This window comes from Lithobates pipiens, unplaced genomic scaffold, assembly GCF_037356315.1.
Source record: "Lithobates pipiens isolate NorthernLeopardFrog02 unplaced genomic scaffold, aLitPip1_a1.2 Scaffold_8, whole genome shotgun sequence".
Taxonomy (NCBI): Eukaryota; Metazoa; Chordata; class Amphibia; order Anura; family Ranidae; genus Lithobates; species Lithobates pipiens.
Genome location: NW_027507903.1, coordinates 591322945 through 591348283, shown reverse-complemented (window position 1 = coordinate 591348283; position 25339 = coordinate 591322945). Strand labels below are relative to the sequence as shown.

Sequence of the window (25339 nt, the reverse complement as noted above, 5' to 3'; positions counted from 1 at the left end):
AGATCGCGGTGCGGGTGTATGGAGGTGTATTGGTGTAAGGTGGAGGTGTATTGGTGTGTGGAGTGAGATCGCGGTGCGGGTGTATGGAGGTGTATTGGTGTAAGGTGGAGGTGTATGGAGTGAGACCGCGGTGCGGGTGTATGGAGGTGTATTGGTGTAAGGTGGAGGTGTATTGGTGTGTGGAGTGAGATCGCGGTGCGGGTGTATGGAGGTGTATTGGTGTATGGAGTTCGATCGCGGTGCGGGTGTATGGAGGTGTATTGGTGTAAGGTGGAGGTGTATTGGTGTATGGAGTGAGACCGCGGTGCGGGTGTATGGAGGTGTATTGGTGTAAGGTGGAGGTGTATTGGTGTATGGAGTGAGATCGCGGTGCGGGTGTATGGAGGTGTATTGGTGTAAGGTGGAGGTGTATTGGTGTGTGGAGTGAGATCGCGGTGCGGGTGTATGGAGGTGTATTGGTGTAAGGTGGAGGTGTATTGGTGTGTGGAGTGAGATCGCGGTGCGGGTGTATGGAGGTGTATTGGTGTAAGGTGGAGGTGTATTGGTGTAAGGTGGAGGTGTATTGGTGTGTGGAGTGAGATCGCGGTGCAGGTGTATGGAGGTGTATTGGTGTAAGGTGGAGGTGTATTGGTGTGTGGAGTGAGATCGCGGTGCGGGTGTATGGAGGTGTAGTGGTGTATGGAGTGAGATCGCGGTGCGGGTGTATGGAGGTGTATTGGTGTAAGGTGGAGGTGTATTGGTGTATGGAGTGAGATCGCGGTGCGGGTGTATGGAGGTGTATTGGTGTAAGGTGGAGGTGTATTGGTGTATGGAGTGAGATCGCGGTGCGGGTGTATGGAGGTGTATTGGTGTAAGGTGGAGGTGTATTGGTGTATGGAGTGAGATCGCGGTGCGGGTGTATGGAGGTGTATTGGTGTAAGGTGGAGGTGTATTGGTGTATGGAGTGAGACCGCGGTGCGGGTGTATGGAGGTGTATTGGTGTAAGGTGGAGGTGTATTGGTGTAAGGTGGAGGTGTATTGGTGTGTGGAGTGAGATCGCGGTGCAGGTGTATGGAGGTGTATTGGTGTAAGGTGGAGGTGTATTGGTGTAAGGTGGAGGTGTATTGGTGTGTGGAGTGAGATCGCGGTGCAGGTGTATGGAGGTGTATTGGTGTAAGGTGGAGGTGTATTGGTGTGTGGAGTGAGATCGCGGTGCGGGTGTATGGAGGTGTATTGGTGTAAGGTGGAGGTGTATTGGTGTGTGGAGTGAGATCGCGGTGCGGGTGTATGGAGGTGTATTGGTGTAAGGTGGAGGTGTATTGGTGTGTGGAGTGAGATCGCGGTGCGGGTGTATGGAGGTGTATTGGTGTAAGGTGGAGGTGTATTGGTGTATGGAGGGAGATCGCGGTGCGGGTGTATGGAGGTGTATTGGTGTAAGGTGGAGGTGTATTGGTGTGTGGAGTGAGATCGCGGTGCGGGTGTATGGAGGTGTATTGGTGTAAGGTGGAGGTGTATGGAGTGAGACCGCGGTGCGGGTGTATGGAGGTGTATTGGTGTAAGGTGGAGGTGTATTGGTGTGTGGAGTGAGATCGCGGTGCGGGTGTATGGAGGTGTATTGGTGTATGGAGTTCGATCGCGGTGCGGGTGTATGGAGGTGTATTGGTGTAAGGTGGAGGTGTATTGGTGTATGGAGTGAGACCGCGGTGCGGGTGTATGGAGGTGTATTGGTGTAAGGTGGAGGTGTATTGGTGTATGGAGTGAGATCGCGGTGCGGGTGTATGGAGGTGTATTGGTGTAAGGTGGAGGTGTATTGGTGTGTGGAGTGAGATCGCGGTGCGGGTGTATGGAGGTGTATTGGTGTAAGGTGGAGGTGTATTGGTGTGTGGAGTGAGATCGCGGTGCGGGTGTATGGAGGTGTATTGGTGTAAGGTGGAGGTGTATTGGTGTGTGGAGTGAGATCGCGGTGCGGGTGTATGGAGGTGTAGTGGTGTATGGAGTGAGATCGCGGTGCGGGTGTATGGAGGTGTATTGGTGTAAGGTGGAGGTGTATTGGTGTATGGAGTGAGATCGCGGTGCGGGTGTATGGAGGTGTATTGGTGTAAGGTGGAGGTGTATTGGTGTGTGGAGTGAGATCGCGGTGCGGGTGTATGGAGGTGTATTGGTGTAAGGTGGAGGTGTATTGGTGTGTGGAGTGAGATCGCGGTGCGGGTGTATGGAGGTGTATTGGTGTAAGGTGGAGGTGTATTGGTGTATGGAGGGAGATCGCGGTGCGGGTGTATGGAGGTGTATTGGTGTAAGGTGGAGGTGTATTGGTGTGTGGAGTGAGATCGCGGTGCGGGTGTATGGAGGTGTATTGGTGTAAGGTGGAGGTGTATGGAGTGAGACCGCGGTGCGGGTGTATGGAGGTGTATTGGTGTAAGGTGGAGGTGTATTGGTGTGTGGAGTGAGATCGCGGTGCGGGTGTATGGAGGTGTATTGGTGTATGGAGTTCGATCGCGGTGCGGGTGTATGGAGGTGTATTGGTGTAAGGTGGAGGTGTATTGGTGTATGGAGTGAGACCGCGGTGCGGGTGTATGGAGGTGTATTGGTGTAAGGTGGAGGTGTATTGGTGTATGGAGTGAGATCGCGGTGCGGGTGTATGGAGGTGTATTGGTGTAAGGTGGAGGTGTATTGGTGTGTGGAGTGAGATCGCGGTGCGGGTGTATGGAGGTGTATTGGTGTAAGGTGGAGGTGTATTGGTGTGTGGAGTGAGATCGCGGTGCGGGTATATGGAGGTGTATTGGTGTAAGGTGGAGGTGTATTGGTGTAAGGTGGAGGTGTATTGGTGTGTGGAGTGAGATCGCGGTGCAGGTGTATGGAGGTGTATTGGTGTAAGGTGGAGGTGTATTGGTGTGTGGAGTGAGATCGCGGTGCGGGTGTATGGAGGTGTAGTGGTGTATGGAGTGAGATCGCGGTGCGGGTGTATGGAGGTGTATTGGTGTAAGGTGGAGGTGTATTGGTGTATGGAGTGAGATCGCGGTGCGGGTGTATGGAGGTGTATTGGTGTAAGGTGGAGGTGTATTGGTGTATGGAGTGAGATCGCGGTGCGGGTGTATGGAGGTGTATTGGTGTAAGGTGGAGGTGTATTGGTGTATGGAGTGAGATCGCGGTGCGGGTGTATGGAGGTGTATTGGTGTAAGGTGGAGGTGTATTGGTGTATGGAGTGAGACCGCGGTGCGGGTGTATGGAGGTGTATTGGTGTAAGGTGGAGGTGTATTGGTGTATGGAGTGAGACCGCGGTGCGGGTGTATGGAGGTGTATTGGTGTAAGGTGGAGGTGTATTGGTGTAAGGTGGAGGTGTATTGGTGTGTGGAGTGAGATCGCGGTGCAGGTGTATGGAGGTGTATTGGTGTAAGGTGGAGGTGTATTGGTGTAAGGTGGAGGTGTATTGGTGTGTGGAGTGAGATCGCGGTGCAGGTGTATGGAGGTGTATTGGTGTAAGGTGGAGGTGTATTGGTGTGTGGAGTGAGATCGCGGTGCGGGTGTATGGAGGTGTATTGGTGTAAGGTGGAGGTGTATTGGTGTGTGGAGTGAGATCGCGGTGCGGGTGTATGGAGGTGTATTGGTGTAAGGTGGAGGTGTATTGGTGTGTGGAGTGAGATCGCGGTGCGGGTGTATGGAGGTGTATTGGTGTAAGGTGGAGGTGTATTGGTGTATGGAGGGAGATCGCGGTGCGGGTGTATGGAGGTGTATTGGTGTAAGGTGGAGGTGTATTGGTGTGTGGAGTGAGATCGCGGTGCGGGTGTATGGAGGTGTATTGGTGTAAGGTGGAGGTGTATGGAGTGAGACCGCGGTGCGGGTGTATGGAGGTGTATTGGTGTAAGGTGGAGGTGTATTGGTGTGTGGAGTGAGATCGCGGTGCGGGTGTATGGAGGTGTATTGGTGTATGGAGTTCGATCGCGGTGCGGGTGTATGGAGGTGTATTGGTGTAAGGTGGAGGTGTATTGGTGTATGGAGTGAGACCGCGGTGCGGGTGTATGGAGGTGTATTGGTGTAAGGTGGAGGTGTATTGGTGTATGGAGTGAGATCGCGGTGCGGGTGTATGGAGGTGTATTGGTGTAAGGTGGAGGTGTATTGGTGTGTGGAGTGAGATCGCGGTGCGGGTGTATGGAGGTGTATTGGTGTAAGGTGGAGGTGTATTGGTGTGTGGAGTGAGATCGCGGTGCGGGTGTATGGAGGTGTATTGGTGTAAGGTGGAGGTGTATTGGTGTGTGGAGTGAGATCGCGGTGCGGGTGTATGGAGGTGTAGTGGTGTATGGAGTGAGATCGCGGTGCGGGTGTATGGAGGTGTATTGGTGTAAGGTGGAGGTGTATTGGTGTATGGAGTGAGATCGCGGTGCGGGTGTATGGAGGTGTATTGGTGTAAGGTGGAGGTGTATTGGTGTATGGAGTGAGATCGCGGTGCGGGTGTATGGAGGTGTATTGGTGTAAGGTGGAGGTGTATTGGTGTGTGGAGTGAGATCGCGGTGCGGGTGTATGGAGGTGTATTGGTGTAAGGTGGAGGTGTATTGGTGTATGGAGGGAGATCGCGGTGCGGGTGTATGGAGGTGTATTGGTGTAAGGTGGAGGTGTATTGGTGTGTGGAGTGAGATCGCGGTGCGGGTGTATGGAGGTGTATTGGTGTAAGGTGGAGGTGTATGGAGTGAGACCGCGGTGCGGGTGCATGGAGGTGTATTGGTGTAAGGTGGAGGTGTATTGGTGTGTGGAGTGAGATCGCGGTGCGGGTGTATGGAGGTGTATTGGTGTATGGAGTTCGATCGCGGTGCGGGTGTATGCAGGTGTATTGGTGTAAGGTGGAGGTGTATTGGTGTATGGAGTGAGACCGCGGTGCGGGTGTATGGAGGTGTATTGGTGTAAGGTGGAGGTGTATTGGTGTGTGGAGTGAGATCGCGGTGCGGGTGTATGGAGGTGTATTGGTGTAAGGTGGAGGTGTATTGGTGTGTGGAGTGAGATCGCGGTGCGGGTGTATGGAGGTGTATTGGTGTAAGGTGGAGGTGTATTGGTGTGTGGAGTGAGATCGCGGTGCGGGTGTATGGAGGTGTATTGGTGTAAGGTGGAGGTGTATTGGTGTAAGGTGGAGGTGTATTGGTGTGTGGAGTGAGATCGCGGTGCAGGTGTATGGAGGTGTATTGGTGTAAGGTGGAGGTGTATTGGTGTGTGGAGTGAGATCGCGGTGCGGGTGTATGGAGGTGTAGTGGTGTATGGAGTGAGATCGCGGTGCGGGTGTATGGAGGTGTATTGGTGTAAGGTGGAGGTGTATTGGTGTATGGAGTGAGATCGCGGTGCGGGTGTATGGAGGTGTATTGGTGTAAGGTGGAGGTGTATTGGTGTATGGAGTGAGATCGCGGTGCGGGTGTATGGAGGTGTATTGGTGTAAGGTGGAGGTGTATTGGTGTATGGAGTGAGATCGCGGTGCGGGTGTATGGAGGTGTATTGGTGTAAGGTGGAGGTGTATTGGTGTATGCAGTGAGACCGCGGTGCGGGTGTATGGAGGTGTATTGGTGTAAGGTGGAGGTGTATTGGTGTAAGGTGGAGGTGTATTGGTGTGTGGAGTGAGATCGCGGTGCAGGTGTATGGAGGTGTATTGGTGTAAGGTGGAGGTGTATTGGTGTAAGGTGGAGGTGTATTGGTGTGTGGAGTGAGATCGCGGTGCAGGTGTATGGAGGTGTATTGGTGTAAGGTGGAGGTGTATTGGTGTGTGGAGTGAGATCGCGGTGCGGGTGTATGGAGGTGTATTGGTGTAAGGTGGAGGTGTATTGGTGTGTGGAGTGAGATCGCGGTGCGGGTGTATGGAGGTGTATTGGTGTAAGGTGGAGGTGTATTGGTGTGTGGAGTGAGATCGCGGTGCGGGTGTATGGAGGTGTATTGGTGTAAGGTGGAGGTGTATTGGTGTAAGGTGGAGGTGTATTGGTGTGTGGAGTGAGATCGCGGTGCGGGTGTATGGAGGTGTAGTGGTGTATGGAGTGAGATCGCGGTGCGGGTGTATGGAGGTGTATTGGTGTAAGGTGGAGGTGTATTGGTGTATGGAGTGAGATGGCGGTGCGGGTGTATGGAGGTGTATTGGTGTAAGGTGGAGGTGTATTGGTGTATGGAGTGAGATCGCGGTGCGGGTGTATGGAGGTGTATTGGTGTAAGGGGGAGGTGTATTGGTGTGTGGAGTGAGATCGCGGTGCGGGTGTATGGAGGTGTATTGGTGTAAGGTGGAGGTGTATTGGTGTGTGGAGTGAGATCGCGGTGCGGGTGTATGGAGGTGTATTGGTGTAAGGTGGAGGTGTATTGGTGTATGGAGTGAGATCGCGGTGCGGGTGTATGGAGGTGTATCGGTGTAAGGTGGAGGTGTATTGGTGTGTGGAGTGAGATCGCGGTGCGGGTGTATGGAGGTGTATTGGTGTAAGGTGGAGGTGTATTGGTGTATGGAGTGAGATCGCGGTGCGGGTGTATGGAGGTGTATTGGTGTAAGGTGGAGGTGTATTGGTGTATGGAGTGAGATCGCGGTGCGGGTGTATGGAGGTGTATTGGTGTAAGGTGGAGGTGTATTGGTGTATGGAGTGAGATCGCGGTGCGGGTGTATGGAGGTGTATCGGTGTAAGGTGGAGGTGTATTGGTGTGTGGAGTGAGATCGCGGTGCGGGTGTATGGAGGTGTATTGGTGTAAGGTGGAGGTGTATTGGTGTAAGGTGGAGGTGTATTGGTGTATGGAGTGAGATCGCGGTGCGGGTGTATGGAGGTGTATCGGTGTAAGGTGGAGGTGTATTGGTGTGTGGAGTGAGATCGCGGTGCGGGTGTATGGAGGTGTATTGGTGTAAGGTGGAGGTGTATTGGTGTATGGAGTGAGATCGCGGTGCGGGTGTATGGAGGTGTATTGGTGTAAGGTGGAGGTGTATTGGTGTATGGAGTGAGATCGCGGTGCGGGTGTATGGAGGTGTATCGGTGTAAGGTGGAGGTGTATTGGTGTAAGGTGGAGGTGTATTGGTGTGTGGAGTGAGATCGCGGTGCGGGTGTATGGAGGTGTATTGGTGTAAGGTGGAGGTGTATTGGTGTAAGGTGGAGGTGTATTGGTGTATGGAGTGAGATCGCGGTGCGGGTGTATGGAGGTGTATCGGTGTAAGGTGGAGGTGTATTGGTGTGTGGAGTGAGATCGCGGTGCGGGTGTATGGAGGTGTATTGGTGTAAGGTGGAGGTGTATTGGTGTATGGAGTGAGATCGCGGTGCGGGTGTATGGAGGTGTATTGGTGTAAGGTGGAGGTGTATTGGTGTATGTAGTGAGATCGCGGTGCGGGTGTATGGAGGTGTATTGGTGTAAGGTGGAGGTGTATTGGTGTGTGGAGTGAGATCGCGGTGCGGGTGTATGGAGGTGTATTGGTGTAAGGTGGAGGTGTATTGGTGTATGGAGTGAGATCGCGGTGCGGGTGTATGGAGGTGTATTGGTGTAAGGTGGAGGTGTATTGGTGTATGGAGTGAGATCGCGGTGCGGGTGTATGGAGGTGTATTGGTGTAAGGTGGAGGTGTATTGGTGTATGGAGTGAGATCGCGGTGCGGGTGTATGGAGGTGTATTGGTGTAAGGTGGAGGTGTATTGGTGTAAGGTGGAGGTGTATTGGTGTATGGAGTGAGATCGCGGTGCGGGTGTATGGAGGTGTATTGGTGTAAGGTGGAGGTGTATTGGTGTATGGAGTGAGATCGCGGTGCGGGTGTATGGAGGTGTATTGGTGTAAGGTGGAGGTGTATTGGTGTGTGGAGTGAGATCGCGGTGCGGGTGTATGGAGGTGTATTGGTGTAAGGTGGAGGTGTATTGGTGTATGGAGTGAGATCGCGGTGCGGGTGTATGGAGGTTTATTGGTGTGTGGAGTGAGATCGCGGTGCGGGTGTATGGAGGTGTATTGGTGTAAGGTGGAGGTGTATTGGTGTGTGGAGTGAGATCGCGGTGCGGGTGTATGGAGGTGTATTGGTGTAAGGTGGAGGTGTATTGGTGTAAGGTGGAGGTGTATTGGTGTGTGGAGTGAGATCGCGGTGCAGGTGTATGGAGGTGTATTGGTGTAAGGTGGAGGTGTATTGGTGTGTGGAGTGAGATCGCGGTGCGGGTCTATGGAGGTGTATTGGTGTATGGAGTGAGATCGCGGTGCGGGTCTATGGAGGTGTATTGGTGTGTGGAGTGAGATCGCGGTGCGGGTCTATGGAGGTGTATTGGTGTGTGGAGTGAGATCGCGGTGCGGGTGTATGGAGGTGTAGTGGTGTATGGAGTGAGATCGCGGTGCGTGTGTATGGAGGTGTATTGGTGTAAGGTGGAGGTGTATTGGTGTATGGAGTGAGATCGCGGTGCGGGTGTATGGAGGTGTATTGGTGTAAGGTGGAGGTGTATGGAGTGAGATCGCGGTGCGGGTGTATGGAGGTGTATTGGTGTAAGGTGGAGGTGTATGGAGTGAGATCGCGGTGTGGGTGTATGGAGGTGTATTGGTGTAAGGTGGAGGTGTATTGGTGTGTGGAGTGAGATCGCGATGCAGGTGTATGGAGGTGTATTGGTGTGTGGAGTGAGATCGCGGTGCGGGTCTATGGAGGTGTATTGGTGTATGGAGTGAGATCGCGGTGCGGGTCTATGGAGGTGTATTGGTGTGTGGAGTGAGATCGCGGTGCGGGTCTATGGAGGTGTATTGGTGTGTGGAGTGAGATCGCGGTGCGGGTGTATGGAGGTGTAGTGGTGTATGGAGTGAGATCGCGGTGCGTGTGTATGGAGGTGTATTGGTGTAAGGTGGAGGTGTATTGGTGTATGGAGTGAGATCGCGGTGCGGGTGTATGGAGGTGTATTGGTGTAAGGTGGAGGTGTATGGAGTGAGATCGCGGTGCGGGTGTATGGAGGTGTATTGGTGTAAGGTGGAGGTGTATGGAGTGAGATCGCGGTGCGGGTGTATGGAGGTGTATTGGTGTAAGGTGGAGGTGTATGGAGTGAGATCGCGGTGCGGGTGTATGGAGGTGTATTGGTGTGTGGAGTGAGATCGCGGTGCGGGTGTATGGAGGTGTATTGGTGTGTGGAGTGAGATCGCGGTGCGGGTGTATGGAGGTGTATTGGTGTAAGGTGGAGGTGTATTGGTGTATGGAGTGAGATCGCGGTGCGGGTGTATGGAGGTGTATTGGTGTAAGGTGGAGGTGTATTGGTGTATGGAGTGAGATCGCGGTGCGGGTGTATGGAGGTGTATTGGTGTAAGGTGGAGGTGTATTGGTGTGTGGAGTGAGATCGCGGTGCGGGTGTATGGAGGTGTATCGGTGTAAGGTGGAGGTGTATTGGTGTATGGAGTGAGATCACGGTGCGGGTGTATGGAGGTGTATTGGTGTAAGGTGGAGGTGTATTGGTGTGTGGAGTGAGATCGCGGTGCGGGTGTATGGAGGTGTATTGGTGTAAGGTGGAGGTGTATTGGTGTGTGGAGTGAGATCGCGGTGCGGGTGTATGGAGGTGTATTGGTGTAAGGTGGAGGTGTATTGGTGTGTGGAGTGAGATCGCGGTGCGGGTGTATGGAGGTGTATTGGTGTAAGGTGGAGGTGTATTGGTGTATGGAGTGAGATCGCGGTGCGGGTGTATGGAGGTGTATTGGTGTAAGGTGGAGGTGTATTGGTGTGTGGAGTGAGATCGCGGTGCGGGTGTATGGAGGTGTATTGGTGTATGGAGTGAGATCGCGGTGCGGGTGTATGGAGGTGTATTGGTGTAAGGTGGAGGTGTATTGGTGTATGGAGTGAGACCGCGGTGCGGGTGTATGGAGGTGTATTGGTGTAAGGTGGAGGTGTATTGGTGTATGGAGTGAGATCGCGGTGCGGGTGTATGGAGGTGTATTGGTGTAAGGTGGAGGTGTATTGGTGTGTGGAGTGAGATCGCGGTGCGGGTGTATGGAGTGTATTGGTGTAAGGTGGAGGTGTATTGGTGTATGGAGTGAGATCGCGGTGCGGGTGTATGGAGGTGTATTGGTGTAAGGTGGAGGTGTATTGGTGTGTGGAGTGAGATCGCGGTGCGGGTGTATGGAGGTGTATTGGTGTAAGGTGGGGTGTATTGGTGTGTGGAGTGAGATCGCGGTGCGGGTGTATGGAGGTGTATTGGTGTAAGGTGGAGGTGTATTGGTGTATGGAGGGAGATCGCGGTGCGGGTGTATGGAGATGTATTGGTGTAAGGTGGAGGTGTATTGGTGTGTGGAGTGAGATCGCGGTGCGGGTGTATGGAGGTTGTATTGGTGTAAGGTGGAGGTGTATGGGAGTGAGACCGCGGTGCGGGTGTATGGTGGTGTATTGGTGTAAGGTGGAGGTGTATTGGTGTGTGGAGTGGAGATCGCGGTGCGGGTGTATGGAGGTGTATTGGTGTATGGAGTTCGATCGCGGTGCGGGTGTATGGAGGTGTATTGGTGTAAGGTGGAGGTGTATTGGTGTATGGAGTGAGACCGCGGTGCGGGTGTATGGAGGTGTATTGGTGTAAGGTGGAGGTGTATTGGTGTATGGAGTGAGATCGCGGTGCGGGTGTATGGAGGTGTATTGGTGTAAGGTGGAGGTGTATTGGTGTGTGGAGTGAGATCGCGGTGCGGGTGTATGGAGGTGTATTGGTGTAAGGTGGAGGTGTATTGGTGTGTGGAGTGAGATCGCGGTGCGGGTGTATGGAGGTGTATTGGTGTAAGGTGGAGGTGTATTGGTGTGTGGAGTGAGATCGCGGTGCGGGTGTATGGAGGTGTAGTGGTGTATGGAGTGAGATCGCGGTGCGGGTGTATGGAGGTGTATTGGTGTAAGGTGGAGGTGTATTGGTGTATGGAGTGAGATCGCGGTGCGGGTGTATGGAGGTGTATTGGTGTAAGGTGGAGGTGTATTGGTGTATGGAGTGAGATCGCGGTGCGGGTGTATGGAGGTGTATTGGTGTAAGGTGGAGGTGTATTGGTGTGTGGAGTGAGATCGCGGTGCGGGTGTATGGAGGTGTATTGGTGTAAGGTGGAGGTGTATTGGTGTATGGAGGGAGATCGCGGTGCGGGTGTATGGAGGTGTATTGGTGTAAGGTGGAGGTGTATTGGTGTGTGGAGTGAGATCGCGGTGCGGGTGTATGGAGGTGTATTGGTGTAAGGTGGAGGTGTATGGAGTGAGACCGCGGTGCGGGTGTATGGAGGTGTATTGGTGTAAGGTGGAGGTGTATTGGTGTGTGGAGTGAGATCGCGGTGCGGGTGTATGGAGGTGTATTGGTGTATGGAGTGAGATCGCGGTGCGGGTGTATGGAGGTGTATTGGTGTAAGGTGGAGGTGTATTGGTGTATGGAGTGAGACCGCGGTGCGGGTGTATGGAGGTGTATTGGCTGTAAGGTGGAGGTGTATTGGTGTATGGAGTGAGATCGCGGTGCGGGTGTATGGAGGTGTATTGGTGTAAGGTGGAGGTGTATTGGTGTGTGGAGTGAGATCGCAGTGCGGGTGTATGGAGGTGTATTGGTGTAAGGTGGAGGTGTATTGGTGTATGGAGTGAGATCGCGGTGCGGGTGTATGGAGGTGTATTGGTGTAAGGTGGAGGTGTATTGGTGTGTGGAGTGAGATCGCGGTGCGGGTGTATGGAGGTGTATTGGTGTAAGGTGGAGGTGTATTGGTGTGTGGAGTGAGATCGCGGTGCGGGTGTATGGAGGTGTATTGGTGTAAGGTGGAGGTGTATTGGTGTATGGAGGGAGATCGCGGTGCGGGTGTATGGAGGATGTATTGGTGTAAGGTGGAGGTGTATTGGTGTGTGGAGTGAGATCGCGGTGCGGGTGTATGGAGGTGTATTGGTGTAAGGTGGAGGTGTATGGAGTGAGACCGCGGTGCGGGTGTATGGAGGTGTATTGGTGTAAGGTGGAGGTGTATTGGTGTGTGGAGTGAGATCGCGGTGCGGGTGTATGGAGGTGTATTGGTGTATGGAGTTCGATCGCGGTGCGGGTGTATGGAGGTGTATTGGTGTAAGGTGGGAGGTGTATTGGTGTATGGAGTGAGACCGCGGTGCGGGTGTATGGAGGTGTATTGGTGTAAGGTGGAGGTGTATTGGTGTATGGAGTGAGATCGCGGTGCGGGTGTATGGAGGTGTATTGGTGTAAGGTGGAGGTGTATTGGTGTGTGGAGTGAGATCGCGGTGCGGGTGTATGGAGGTGTATTGGTGTAAGGTGGAGGTGTATTGGTGTGTGGAGTGAGATCGCGGTGCGGGTGTATGGAGGTGTATTGGTGTAAGGTGGAGGTGTATTGGTGTGTGGAGTGAGATCGCGGTGCGGGTGTATGGAGGTGTAGTGGTGTATGGAGTGAGATCGCGGTGCGGGTGTATGGAGGTGTATTGGTGTAAGGTGGAGGTGTATTGGTGTATGGAGTGAGATCGCGGTGCGGGTGTATGGAGGTGTATTGGTGTAAGGTGGAGGTGTATTGGTGTATGGAGTGAGATCGCGGTGCGGGTGTATGGAGGTGTATTGGTGTAAGGTGGAGGTGTATTGGTGTGTGGAGTGAGATCGCGGTGCGGGTGTATGGAGGTGTATTGGTGTAAGGTGGAGGTGTATTGGTGTATGGAGGGAGATCGCGGTGCGGGTGTATGGAGGTGTATTGGTGTAAGTGGAGGTGTATTGGTGTGTGGAGTGAGATCGCGGTGCGGGTGTATGGAGGTGTATTGGTGTAAGGTGGAGGTGTATGGAGTGAGACCGCGGTGCGGGTGTATGGAGGTGTATTGGTGTAAGGTGGAGGTGTATTGGTGTGTGGAGTGAGATCGCGGTGCGGGTGTATGGAGGTGTATTGGTGTATGGAGTTCGATCGCGGTGCGGGTGTATGGAGGTGTATTGGTGTAAGGTGGAGGTGTATTGGTGTATGGAGTGAGACCGCGGTGCGGGTGTATGGAGGTGTATTGGTGTAAGGTGGAGGTGTATTGGTGTATGGAGTGAGATCGCGGTGCGGGTGTATGGAGGTGTATTGGTGTAAGGTGGAGGTGTATTGGTGTGTGGAGTGGAGATCGCGGTGCGGGTGTATGGAGGTGTATTGGTGTAAGGTGGAGGTGTATTGGTGTGTGGAGTGAGATCGCGGTGCGGGTGTATGGAGGTGTATTGGTGTAAGGTGGAGGTGTATTGGTGTAAGGTGGAGGTGTATTGGTGTGTGGAGTGAGATCGCGGTGCAGGTGTATGGAGGTGTATTGGTGTAAGGTGGAGGTGTATTGGTGTGTGGAGTGAGATCGCGGTGCGGGTGTATGGAGGTGTAGTGGTGTATGGAGTGAGATCGCGGTGCGGGTGTATGGAGGTGTATTGGTGTAAGGTGGAGGTGTATTGGTGTATGGAGTGAGATCGCGGTGCGGGTGCATGGAGGTGTATTGGTGTAAGGTGGAGGTGTATTGGTGTATGGAGTGAGATCGCGGTGCGGGTGTATGGAGGTGTATTGGTGTAAGGTGGAGGTGTATTGGTGTATGGAGTGAGATCGCGGTGCGGGTGTATGGAGGTGTATTGGTGTAAGGTGGAGGTGTATTGGGTGTATGGAGTGAGACCGCGGTGCGGGTGTATGGAGGTGTATTGGTGTAAGGTGGAGGTGTATTGGTGTAAGGTGGAGGTGTATTGGTGTGTGGAGTGAGATCGCGGTGCAGGTGTATGGGAGGTGTATTGGTGTAAGGTGGAGGTGTATTGGTGTAAGGTGGAGGTGTATTGGTGTGTGGAGTGAGATCGCGGTGCAGGTGTATGGAGGTGTATTGGTGTAAGGGTGGAGGTGTATTGGTGTGTGGAGTGAGATCGCGGTGCGGGTGTATGGAGGTGTATTGGTGTAAGGTGGAGGTGTATTGGTGTGTGGAGTGAGATCGCGGTGCGGGTGTATGGAGGGTGTATTGGTGTAAGGTGGAGGTGTATTGGTGTGTGGAGTGAGATCGCGGTGCGGGTGTATGGAGGTGTATTGGTGTAAGGTGGAGGTGTATTGGTGTATGGAGGGAGATCGCGGTGCGGGTGTATGGAGGTGTATTGGTGTAAGGTGGAGGTGTATTGGTGTGTGGAGTGAGATCGCGGTGCGGGTGTATGGAGGTGTATTGGTGTAAGGTGGAGGTGTATGGAGTGAGACCGCGGTGCGGGTGTATGGAGGTGTATTGGTGTAAGGTGGAGGTGTATTGGTGTGTGGAGTGAGATCGCGGTGCGGGTGTATGGAGGTGTATTGGTGTATGGAGTTCGATCGCGGTGCGGGTGTATTGGAGGTGTATTGGTGTAAGGTGGAGGTGTATTGGTGTATGGAGTGAGACCGCGGTGCGGGTGTATGGAGGTGTATTGGTGTAAGGTGGAGGTGTATTGGTGTATGGAGTGAGATCGCGGTGCGGGTGTATGGAGGTGTATTGGTGTAAGGTGGAGGTGTATTGGTGTGTGGAGTGAGATCGCGGTGCGGGTGTATGGAGGTGTATTGGTGTAAGGTGGAGGTGTATTGGTGTGTGGAGTGAGATCGCGGTGCGGGTGTATGGAGGTTATTGGTGTCAGGTGGAGGTGTATTGGTGTAGTGGAGTGCGATCGCGGTGCGGGTGTATGGAGGTGTAGTGGTGTATGGAGTGAGATCGCGGTGCGGGTGTATGGAGGTGTATTGGTGTAAGGTGGAGGTGTATTGGTGTATGGAGTGAGATCGCGGTGCGGGTGTATGGAGGTGTATTGGTGTAAGGTGGAGGTGTATTGGTGTGTGGAGTGAGATCGCGGTGCGGGTGTATGGAGGTGTATTGGTGTAAGGTGGAGGTGTATTGGTGTGTGGAGTGAGATCGCGGTGCGGGTGTATGGAGGTGTATTGGTGTAAGGTGGAGGTGTATTGGTGTATGGAGGGAGATCGCGGTGCGGGTGTATGGAGGTGTATTGGTGTAAGGTGGAGGTGTATTGGTGTGTGGAGTGAGATCGCGGTGCGGGTGTATGGAGGTGTATTGGTGTAAGGTGGAGGTGTATGGAGTGAGACCGCGGTGCGGGTGTATGGAGGTGTATTGGTGTAAGGTGGAGGTGTATTGGTGTGTGGAGTGAGATCGCGGTGCGGGTGTATGGAGGTGTATTGGTGTATGGAGTTCGATCGCGGTGCGGGTGTATGGAGGTGTATTGGTGTAAGGTGGAGGTGTATTGGTGTATGGAGTGAGACCGCGGTGCGGGTGTATGGAGGTGTATTGGTGTAAGGTGGAGGTGTATTGGTGTATGGAGTGAGATCGCGGTGCGGGTGTATGGAGGTGTATTGGTGTAAGGTGGAGGTGTATTGGTGTGTGGAGTGAGATCGCGGTGCGGGTGTATGGAGGTGTATTGGTGTAAGGTGGAGGTGTATTGGTGTGTGGAGTGAGATCGCGGTGCGGGTATATGGAGGTGTATTGGTGTAAGGTGGAGGTGTATTGGTGTAAGGTGGAGGTGTATTGGTGTGTGGAGTGAGATCGCGGTGCAGGTGTATGGAGGTGTATTGGTGTAAGGTGGAGGTGTATTGGTGTGTGGAGTGAGATCGCGGTGCGGGTGTATGGAGGTGTAGTGGTGTATGGAGTGAGATCGCGGTGCGGGTGTATGGAGGTGTATTGGTGTAAGGTGGAGGTGTATTGGTGTATGGAGTGAGATCGCGGTGCGGGTGTATGGAGGTGTATTGGTGTAAGGTGGAGGTGTATTGGTGTATGGAGTGAGATCGCGGTGCGGGTGTATGGAGGTGTATTGGTGTAAGGTGGAGGTGTATTGGTGTATGGAGTGAGATCGCGGTGCGGGTGTATGGAGGTGTATTGGTGTAAGGTGGAGGTGTATTGGTGTATGGAGTGAGACCGCGGTGCGGGTGTATGGAGGTGTATTGGTGTAAGGTGGAGGTGTATTGGTGTAAGGTGGAGGTGTATTGGTGTGTGGAGTGAGATCGCGGTGCAGGTGTATGGAGGTGTATTGGTGTAAGGTGGAGGTGTATTGGTGTAAGGTGGAGGTGTATTGGTGTGTGGAGTGAGATCGCGGTGCGGGTGTATGGAGGTGTATTGGTGTAAGGTGGAGGTGTATTGGTGTGTGGAGTGAGATCGCGGTGCAGGTGTATGGAGGTGTATTGGTGTAAGGTGGAGGTGTATTGGTGTGTGGAGTGAGATCGCGGTGCGGGTGTATGGAGGTGTATTGGTGTAAGGTGGAGGTGTATTGGTGTGTGGAGTGAGATCGCGGTGCGGGTGTATGGAGGTGTATTGGTGTAAGGTGGAGGTGTATTGGTGTGTGGAGTGAGATCGCGGTGCGGGTGTATGGAGGTGTATTGGTGTAAGGTGGAGGTGTATTGGTGTAAGGTGGAGGTGTATTGGTGTGTGGAGTGAGATCGCGGTGCGGGTGTATGGAGGTGTAGTGGTGTATGGAGTGAGATCGCGGTGCGGGTGTATGGAGGTGTATTGGTGTAAGGTGGAGGTGTATTGGTGTATGGAGTGAGATCGCGGTGCGGGTGTATGGAGGTGTATTGGTGTAAGGTGGAGGTGTATTGGTGTATGGAGTGAGATCGCGGTGCGGGTGTATGGAGGTGTATTGGTGTAAGGGGGAGGTGTATTGGTGTGTGGAGTGAGATCGCGGTGCGGGTGTATGGAGGTGTATTGGTGTAAGGTGGAGGTGTATTGGTGTGTGGAGTGAGATCGCGGTGCGGATGTATGGAGGTGTATTGGTGTAAGGTGGAGGTGTATTGGTGTATGGAGTGAGATCGCGGTGCGGGTGTATGGAGGTGTATCGGTGTAAGGTGGAGGTGTATTGGTGTGTGGAGTGAGATCGCGGTGCGGGTGTATGGAGGTGTATTGGTGTAAGGTGGAGGTGTATTGGTGTATGGAGTGAGATCGCGGTGCGGGTGTATGGAGGTGTATTGGTGTAAGGTGGAGGTGTATTGGTGTATGGAGTGAGATCGCGGTGCGGGTGTATGGAGGTGTATTGGTGTAAGGTGGAGGTGTATTGGTGTATGGAGTGAGATCGCGGTGCGGGTGTATGGAGGTGTATCGGTGTAAGGTGGAGGTGTATTGGTGTGTGGAGTGAGATCGCGGTGCGGGTGTATGGAGGTGTATTGGTGTAAGGTGGAGGTGTATTGGTGTAAGGTGGAGGTGTATTGGTGTATGGAGTGAGATCGCGGTGCGGGTGTATGGAGGTGTATCGGTGTAAGGTGGAGGTGTATTGGTGTGTGAAGTGAGATCGCGGTGCGGGTGTATGGAGGTGTATTGGTGTAAGGTGGAGGTGTATTGGTGTATGGAGTGAGATCGCGGTGCGGGTGTATGGAGGTGTATTGGTGTAAGGTGGAGGTGTATTGGTGTATGGAGTGAGATCGCGGTGCGGGTGTATGGAGGTGTATCGGTGTAAGGTGGAGGTGTATTGGTGTAAGGTGGAGGTGTATTGGTGTGTGGAGTGAGATCGCGGTGCGGGTGTATGGAGGTGTATTGGTGTAAGGTGGAGGTGTATTGGTGTAAGGTGGAGGTGTATTGGTGTATGGAGTGAGATCGCGGTGCGGGTGTATGGGAGGTGTATCGGTGTAAGGTGGAGGTGTATTGGTGTGTGGAGTGAGATCGCGGTGCGGGTGTATGGAGGTGTATTGGTGTAAGGTGGAGGTGTATTGGTGTATGGAGTGAGATCGCGGTGCGGGTGTATGGAGGTGTATTGGTGTAAGGTGGAGGTGTATTGGTGTATGGAGTGAGATCGCGGTGCGGGTGTATGGAGGTGTATTGGTGTAAGGTGGAGGTGTATTGGTGTGTGGAGTGAGATCGCGGTGCGGGTGTATGGAGGTGTATTGGTGTAAGGTGGAGGTGTATTGGTGTATGGAGTGAGATCGCGGTGCGGGTGTATGGAGGTGTATTGGTGTAAGGTGGAGGTGTATTGGTGTATGGAGTGAGATCGCGGTGCGGGTGTATGGAGGTGTATTGGTGTAAGGTGGAGGTGTATTGGTGTATGGAGTGAGATCGCGGTGCGGGTGTATGGAGGTGTATTGGTGTAAGTGGAGGTGTATTGGTGTAAGGTGGAGGTGTATTGGTGTATGGAGTGAGATCGCGGTGCGGGTGTATGGAGGTGTATTGGTGTAAGGTGGAGGTGTATTGGTGTATGGAGTGAGATCGCGGTGCGGGTGTATGGAGGTGTATTGGTGTAAGGTGGAGGTGTATTGGTGTGTGGAGTGAGATCGCGGTGCGGGTGTATGGAGGTGTATTGGTGTAAGGTGGAGGTGTATTGGTGTATGGAGTGAGATCGCGGTGCGGGTGTATGGAGGTGTATTGGTGTATGGAGTGAGATCGCGGTGCGGGTGTATGGAGGTGTATTGGTGTATGGAGTGAGATCGCGGTGCGGGTGTATGGAGGTGTATTGGTGTAAGGTGGAGGTGTATTGGTGTATGGAGTGAGATCGCGGTGCGGGTGTATGGAGGTGTATTGGTGTAAGGTGGAGGTGTATTGGTGTATGGAGTGAGATCGCGGTGCGGGTGTATGGAGGTGTATTGGTGTAAGGTGGAGGTGTATTGGTGTGTGGAGTGAGATCGCGGTGCGGGTGTATGGAGGTGTATTGGTGTAAGGTTGAGGTGTATTGGTGTGTGGAGTGAGATCGCGGTGCGGGTGTATGGAGGTGTATTGGTGTAAGGTGGAGGTGTATTGGTGTATGGAGTGAGATCGCGGTGCGGGTGTATGGAGGTGTATTGGTGTAAGGTTGAGGTGTATTGGTGTGTGGAGTGAGATCGCGGTGCGGGTGTATGGAGGTGTATTGGTGTAAGGTGGAGGTGTATTGGTGTGTGGAGTGAGATCGCGGTGCGGGTGTATGGAGGTGTATTGGTGTAAGGTGGAGGTGTATTGGTGTATGGAGTGAGACCGCGGTGCGGGTGTATGGAGGTGTATTGGTGTAAGGTGGAGGTGTATTGGTGTATGGAGTGAGATCGCGGTGCGGGTGTATGGAGGTGTATTGGTGTAAGGTGGAGGTGTATTGGTGTGTGGAGTGAGATCGCGGTGCGGGTGTATGGAGGTGTATTGGTGTAAGGTTGAGGTGTATTGGTGTGTGGAGTGAGATCGCGGTGCGGGTGTATGGAGGTGTATTGGTGTAAGGTGGAGGTGTATTGGTGTGTGGAGTGAGATCGCGGTGCGGGTGTATGGAGGTGTATTGGTGTAAGGTGGAGGTGTATTGGTGTGTGGAGTGAGATCGCGGTGCGGGTGTATGGAGGTGTATTGGTGTAAGGTTGAGGTGTATTGGTGTGTGGAGTGAGATCGCGGTGCGGGTGTATGGAGGTGTATTGGTGTAAGGTGGAGGTGTATTGGTGTATGGAGTGAGATCGCGGTGCGGGTGTATGGAGGTGTATTGGTGTAAGGTTGAGGTGTATTGGTGTGTGGAGTGAGATCGCGGTGCGGGTGTATGGAGGTGTATTGGTGTAAGGTGGAGGTGTATTGGTGTATGGAGTGAGATCGCGGTGCGGGTGTATGGAGGTGTATTGGTGTAAGGTGGAGGTGTATTGGTGTATGGAGTGAGATCGCGGTGCGGGTGTATGGAGGTGTATTGGTGTAAGGTTGAGGTGTATTGGTGTGTGGAGTGAGATCGCGGTGCGGGTGTATGGAGGTGTATTGGTGTAAGGTGGAGGTGTATTGGTGTATGGAGTGAGATCGCGGTGCGGGTGTATGGAGGTGTATTGGTGTAAGGTGGAGGTGTATTGGTGTATGGAGTGAGATCGCGGTGCGGGTGTATGGAGGTGTATTGGTGTAAGGTTGAGGTGTATTGGTGTGTGGAGTGAGATCGCGGTGCGGGTGTATGGAGGTGTATTGGTGTAAGGTGGAGGAGTATTGGTGTGTGGAGTGAGATCGCGGTGCGGGTGTATGGAGGTGTATTGGTGTAAGGTGGAGGTGTATTGGTGTGTGGAGTGAGATCGCGGTGCGGGTGTATGGAGGTGTATTGGTGTAAGGTGGAGGTGTATTGGTGTATGGAGTGAGATCGCGGTGCGGGTGTATGGAGGTGTATTGGTGTAAGGTGGAGGTGTATTGGTGTGTGGAGTGAGATCGCGGTGCGGGTGTATGGAGGTGTATTGGTGTAAGGTGGAGGTGTATTGGTGTATGGAGTGAGATCGCGGTGCGGGTGTATGGAGGTGTATTGGTGTAAGGTGGAGGTGTATTGGTGTGTGGAGTGAGATCGCGGTGCGGGTGTATGGAGGTGTATTGGTGTAAGGTGGAGGTGTATTGGTGTATGGAGTGAGATCGCGGTGCGGGTGTATGGAGGTGTATTGGTGTAAGGTGGAGGTGTATTGGTGTGTGGAGTGAGATCGCGGTGCGGGTGTATGGAGGTGTATTGGTGTAAGGTGGAGGTGTATTGGTGTATGGAGTGAGATCGCGGTGCGGGTGTCAGCAGTTGGAGAGCTCCGCAGTGCGGTGGGTTCTGGTCTTGTAGGGCGGCGGATTGGGTGCGGGCGGGCCCGATACACACACATTGATCTCTCCATAGAGGAGAGCGGCTGCATTACTAGCGCTGTGTGCAGACAGAGAGAGGAGGAGGAGGGGGGTCTGCCGGCAGGAGGAGAAGGAGCAGGAGGGGCCCCCGGGGGCCACAGGGCTCCCCCATCATCTCCCAGCATGGAGGGGCCCCGGGATCAGGACACCGAGAGGAGACACTCCGACCTCTTCAGACTGCTGGACTCCAACCAGGACGGACATGTGGACATCGCTGAGCTCAGAGCCGGGCTGGAGGCCCTGGGGGTCCGGGGAGGAGAGGAGACCGAGAAGGTAGGTACTCCTAGGACTGGGGGCACCGGGAAGGTGGGTACTCCTAGGACTGGGGGAGGGGGGCATTGGGAATGTGGGTACTCCTAGGACTGGGGAGGGGGGCACTACTAGAACTAAGGGAGGAGAGGAGACTGGGAAGGTGGGTATTCCTAGGACTGGCGGAGGGGGGCCACTGGGAAGGTGGGTACTCCTAGGACTGGCGGAGGGGTGCACTGGGAAGGTAGGTACTCCTAGGACTGGAGGAGGGGGCATTGGGAAGGTGGGTACTCCTAGGACTGGGGTAGGGCGGCACCGGGAAGGTGGGTACTCCTAGGACTGGGGGAAGGGGGGCACCGGGAAGGTGGGTACTCCTAGGACTGGGGGAAGGGGGGCACCGGGAAGGTGGGTACTCCTAGGACTGGGGGAAGGGGGCACCGGGAAGGTGGGTATTCTAGGACTGGGGGAAGGGGGCACCGGGAAGGTGGGTACTCCTAGGACTGGGGGAAGGGGCACCGGGAAGGTGGGTACTCCTAGGACTGGGGGAAGGGGGCACCGGGAAGGTGGGTACTCCTAGGACTGGGGGAAGGGGGCACCGGGAAGGTGGGTATTCCTAGGACTGGGGGAAGGGGCACCGGGAAGGTGGGTACTCCTAGGACTGGGGGAAGGGGGCACCGGGAAGGTGGGTACTCCTAGGACTGGGGGAAGGGGGCACCGGGAAGGTGGGTACTCCTAGGACTGGGGGAAGGGGGCACCGGGAAGGTGGGTATTCCTAGGACTGGGGGAGGGGGGCACCGGGAAGGTGGTTACTCCTAGGACTGGGGGAGGGGGCCACTGGGAAGGTGGGTACTCCTAGGACTGGGGGAAGGGGGCACCGGGAAGGTGGGTACTCCTGGGACTGGGGGAAGGGGGCACCGGGAAGGTGGGTACTCCTAGGACTGGGGGAGGGGGGCACCGGGAAGGTGGTTACTCCTAGGACTGGGGGAGGGGGGCACCGGGAAGGTGGGTATTCCTAGGACTGGAGGAGGGGGCCACTGGGAAGGTGGGTACTTCTAGGACTGGGGGAGGGGGGCACTGGGAAGGTAGGTACTCCTAGGACTGGAGGAGGGGGCATTGGGAAGGTGGGTACTCCTAGGACTGGGGGAGGGGGGCACCGGGAAGGTGGGTACTCCTAGAACTGGGGGAGGGCGGCACCGGGAAGGTGGGTATTCCTAGGACTGGGGGAGGGGGCATTGGGAAAGTGGGTACTCCTAGGACTGGGGGAGGGGGGGGCATTGGGAAGGTGGGTACTCCTAGGACTGGGGCACTGGGAAGGTGGGTACTCCTAAGACTGGGGGAGGGAGGCACTGGAAGGTGGGTACTCCTAGGACTGGGGGAGGGAGGCACTGGGAAGGTGGGTACTCCTAGGACTGGGGGAGGGAGGCACCGGGAAGGTGGTTACTCCTAGGACTGGGGGAGGGAGGCACCGGGAAGGTGGGTACTCCTAGGACTGGGGGAGGGGGGGCACCGGGAAGGTGGGTACTCCTAGGACTGGGGGAGGGGGGCACCGGGAAGGTGGGTACTCCTAGGACTGGGGGAGGGGGGCAACGGGAAGGTGGGTACTCCTAGGACTGGGGGAGGGAGGCACCGGGGAAGGTGGGTACTTCTAGGACTGGGGGAGGGGAGCATTGGGAAGGTGGGTACTCCTAGAACTGGGGGAGGGGGGCACTCCTAGGACTAAGGGAGTAGAGGAGACCGGGAAGGTGGGTACCTCTAGGACTGGTGGAGGGGGCACTGGGAAGATAGGTACTCCTAGGGACTGGGGGAAGGGGGAACTGGCAAGCTGGGTACTCCTAGGACTAAGGGAGGGGGGTTCCGGGAAGGTGGTTACTCCTAGGACTGGGGGAGGGAGGCACTGGGAAGGTGGGTACTCCTAAGACTGGGGGAGGGAGGCACCGGGAAGGTGGGTACTCCTAAGACTGGGGGAGGGTGGCACCGGGAAGGTGGTACTCCTAGGACTGGGGGAGGGAGGCACCGGGAAGGTGGGTACTCCTAGGACTGGGGGAGGGGGGCACCGGGAAGGTGGGTACTCCTAGGACTGGGGGAGGGGGCACCGGGAAGGTGGGTACTCCTAGGACTGGGGGAGGGGGGCAACGGGAAGGTGGGTACTCCTAGGACTGGGGGAGGGAGGCACCGGGAAGGTGGGTACTTCTAGGACTGGGGGAGGGGAGCATTGGGAAGGTGGGTACTCCTAGAACTGGGGGAGGGGGCACTCCTAGGACTAAGGGAGTAGAGGAGACCGGAAGGTGGGTACCTCTAGGACTGGTGGAGGGGGCACTGGGAAGATAGGTACTCCTAGGACTGGGGGAAGGGGGAACTGGCAAGCTGGGTACTCCTAGGACTAAGGGAGGGGGGTTCCGGGGAAGGTGGGTACTCCTAGGCTTGGGGGAGGGTGGCACCGGGAAGGTGGGTACTCCTAGGACTGGGGGAGGGAGCATTGGGAAGGTGGGTACTCCTAGGACTGGGGGAGGGGAGCATTGGGAAGGTGGGTACTCCTAGGACTGGGGGAGGGCGGCATTGAGAATGTGGGTACTCCTAAGACTGGGGGAGGGGGCACTCTTAGGACTAAGGGAGGAGAGGAATCCGGGAAGGTGGGTACTCCTAGGACTGGGGGAGAGGGGGCACTGGGAAGGTGGGTACTCCTAGGACTGGGGAGGGGGGCACTGGGAAGGTGAGTACTCCTAGGACTGGGGGAGGGGGGCACTGGGAAGGTAGGTACTCCTGGTTCTCTACACGGTGCCTGTGATCTGCAGCATCCAATGACAGTCATTACCAGGCACACTGACTGCTCGGGCTCGGCTTGTGGATGTGGTTATCGGGGTCACATGCTTTTTTAAATCCTTCTTTTATGACAATATGTGGATTGGTCACTAGAGGGAGCTCTTGGCACCTTTAGCTCTGTAAATTACTTTGGCTTGAGAGATCAGCCACATAGGGAAGGCATTGTTTTGGATGAGTCGTCCCAACTTTGTATTGTGTGAAGGCACAACCATTGTACAGTAGTGAGGAGAGGAGAGGAGAGGAGGTAACGAGAATCTCTCTCTACTGACAAATATCGCAGAGGAAGGAGATTTTCACAGCATTGCCACATATTGATAAGATTATTTACATTAGACTGATGTGTTTATCTAAGAAAACTATTGATAAGAGCGGACATTCCCTGTAAGTAAACACAGGATCACCTCCCAGAATTACACCTACAACTGGGGATGCACCAAGACAGTAAGTACTCGCCGATTACCGATGCGATTTGAACTCATCAGACACATTCCTGGTGGCTGTAAATCTGACAGCCTTGTAAGCTGTGGAGCCACCTGATCACTTCCACACACACCCGGAACTGCCACTCCCACCCCTTTGTATGCCCCCGGGCACCACGTGCCCATCGGCAGACCGAGGACCGGCATGGCAGGTGTCACCGAGGCTGGTAAGGGAGATCAACAAACATCCCTTTGCTGATCTCCCCTCCTCCCTGCTAATGTAAAATGTCACTTTCATTGTCCAGTTATAGCTGGAGAAGAAGATAATGAAGTGACAGTCTCCACTCCATGAGCTTCATTGGACAGCAAGTGAGACATCAGGGGGTCTTTATAGAACCTGTGTCTCGTTATGGAAGTTTGCTTTCACTTCCTGTCCCATAGCCAAAACAGGAAGTTACGGAAAATCCCTTCAAAGTGAGGGAAGTCCCTGGTTGTCACCAGAACCCAATTGGAAGATATCCCCTTTATTTGTACGGCAACAACCCAAATGTTGGATTTTTTTTTTTCATAAAAGTTTTATTGAAAATATTATACAATGACATACAAAGAGATATCAAATCACAGAATGATAGAAAAACCCAGTACGATTTGCTAATTCGTTTCTGAATTGTTTCTACAGGCAGCAGGAAGGAGCTGCCCTCCTGCCGCCTCTCCGGGCACTCCCTTGCTATCAGGGACCCCCCGGATCTAATCCAGCAGTGCCACTGAGCTATCATAGAGCTGGGTGTGGACCAGACGGTCCCTGGCCATCTCGATGGTCCTGGGAGGCAGGAAATGACATCATGATGTCACTTCCGGTTCTGGCAGATGTAAGCGCTGCCATTTTTTTTTTTTTTTTTTGTTCTGTAAAGCAGAGAGTGTTTTTTTTTCTCCATCTCATGCTTTCCAGGGTAGAGGAGATATCTGGGGTCTTATAGATAAAGAGGGTCTGTCATGTCTTATTTCTATCACAAGGGATGTTTACATTTCTTGTGATAGGAATAAAAGTGATTTTATAAAAAAACGAAAAAAAGGGACTGTGTATAAAAATTAATAAAATAGTAATAAAAAAATGCTTCTGCACAGGAGCGAATACATACATAGGAAGGACTCGATCACCACGGGGATACCCGCGATCGTCTCACGGGAAGGAAGAACGGGGGGATGCCGATGTAAACAAGCATTTCCCCGTTCTGTCTAGTGACAGTGTCACTGATCTCTGTTCCCTGTGATTGGAGCAGAGATCAGTGACAAGTCACATATAGCCACGCCCCCCCCGTTAGAAACGCGCTCCTAGGGCACACTAACCCCTACACTGCCACCTAGTGGTTAACCCCTTCACTGCCAGTGTCATTTGCACAGGCATCAGTGCATTTGTGTAGCATTGATTGCTGTGTTATTGCCAATGGTCCCAAAAATGTGTAAAAAATGTCCAATGGGGGGGTGTCTGTGACTG

The 25339-nt window shown here is 54.2% G+C and overlaps 1 protein-coding gene across 1 annotated transcript in view; it reads left to right on the top strand.

Moving 5' to 3' along the window:
* The first annotated feature begins 20345 nt into the window (after positions 1–20345).
* Positions 20346–25339, top strand: part of LOC143961234 (mitochondrial adenyl nucleotide antiporter SLC25A23-like) — a 53722-nt gene continuing 48728 nt past the window's right edge. The window contains exon 1 of the mRNA XM_077470467.1: positions 20346–20629. Coding sequence (XP_077326593.1) covers positions 20480–20629 — 150 coding nt within the window. The 5' untranslated portion in view covers positions 20346–20479. The remainder of the gene's footprint in view (positions 20630–25339) is intronic.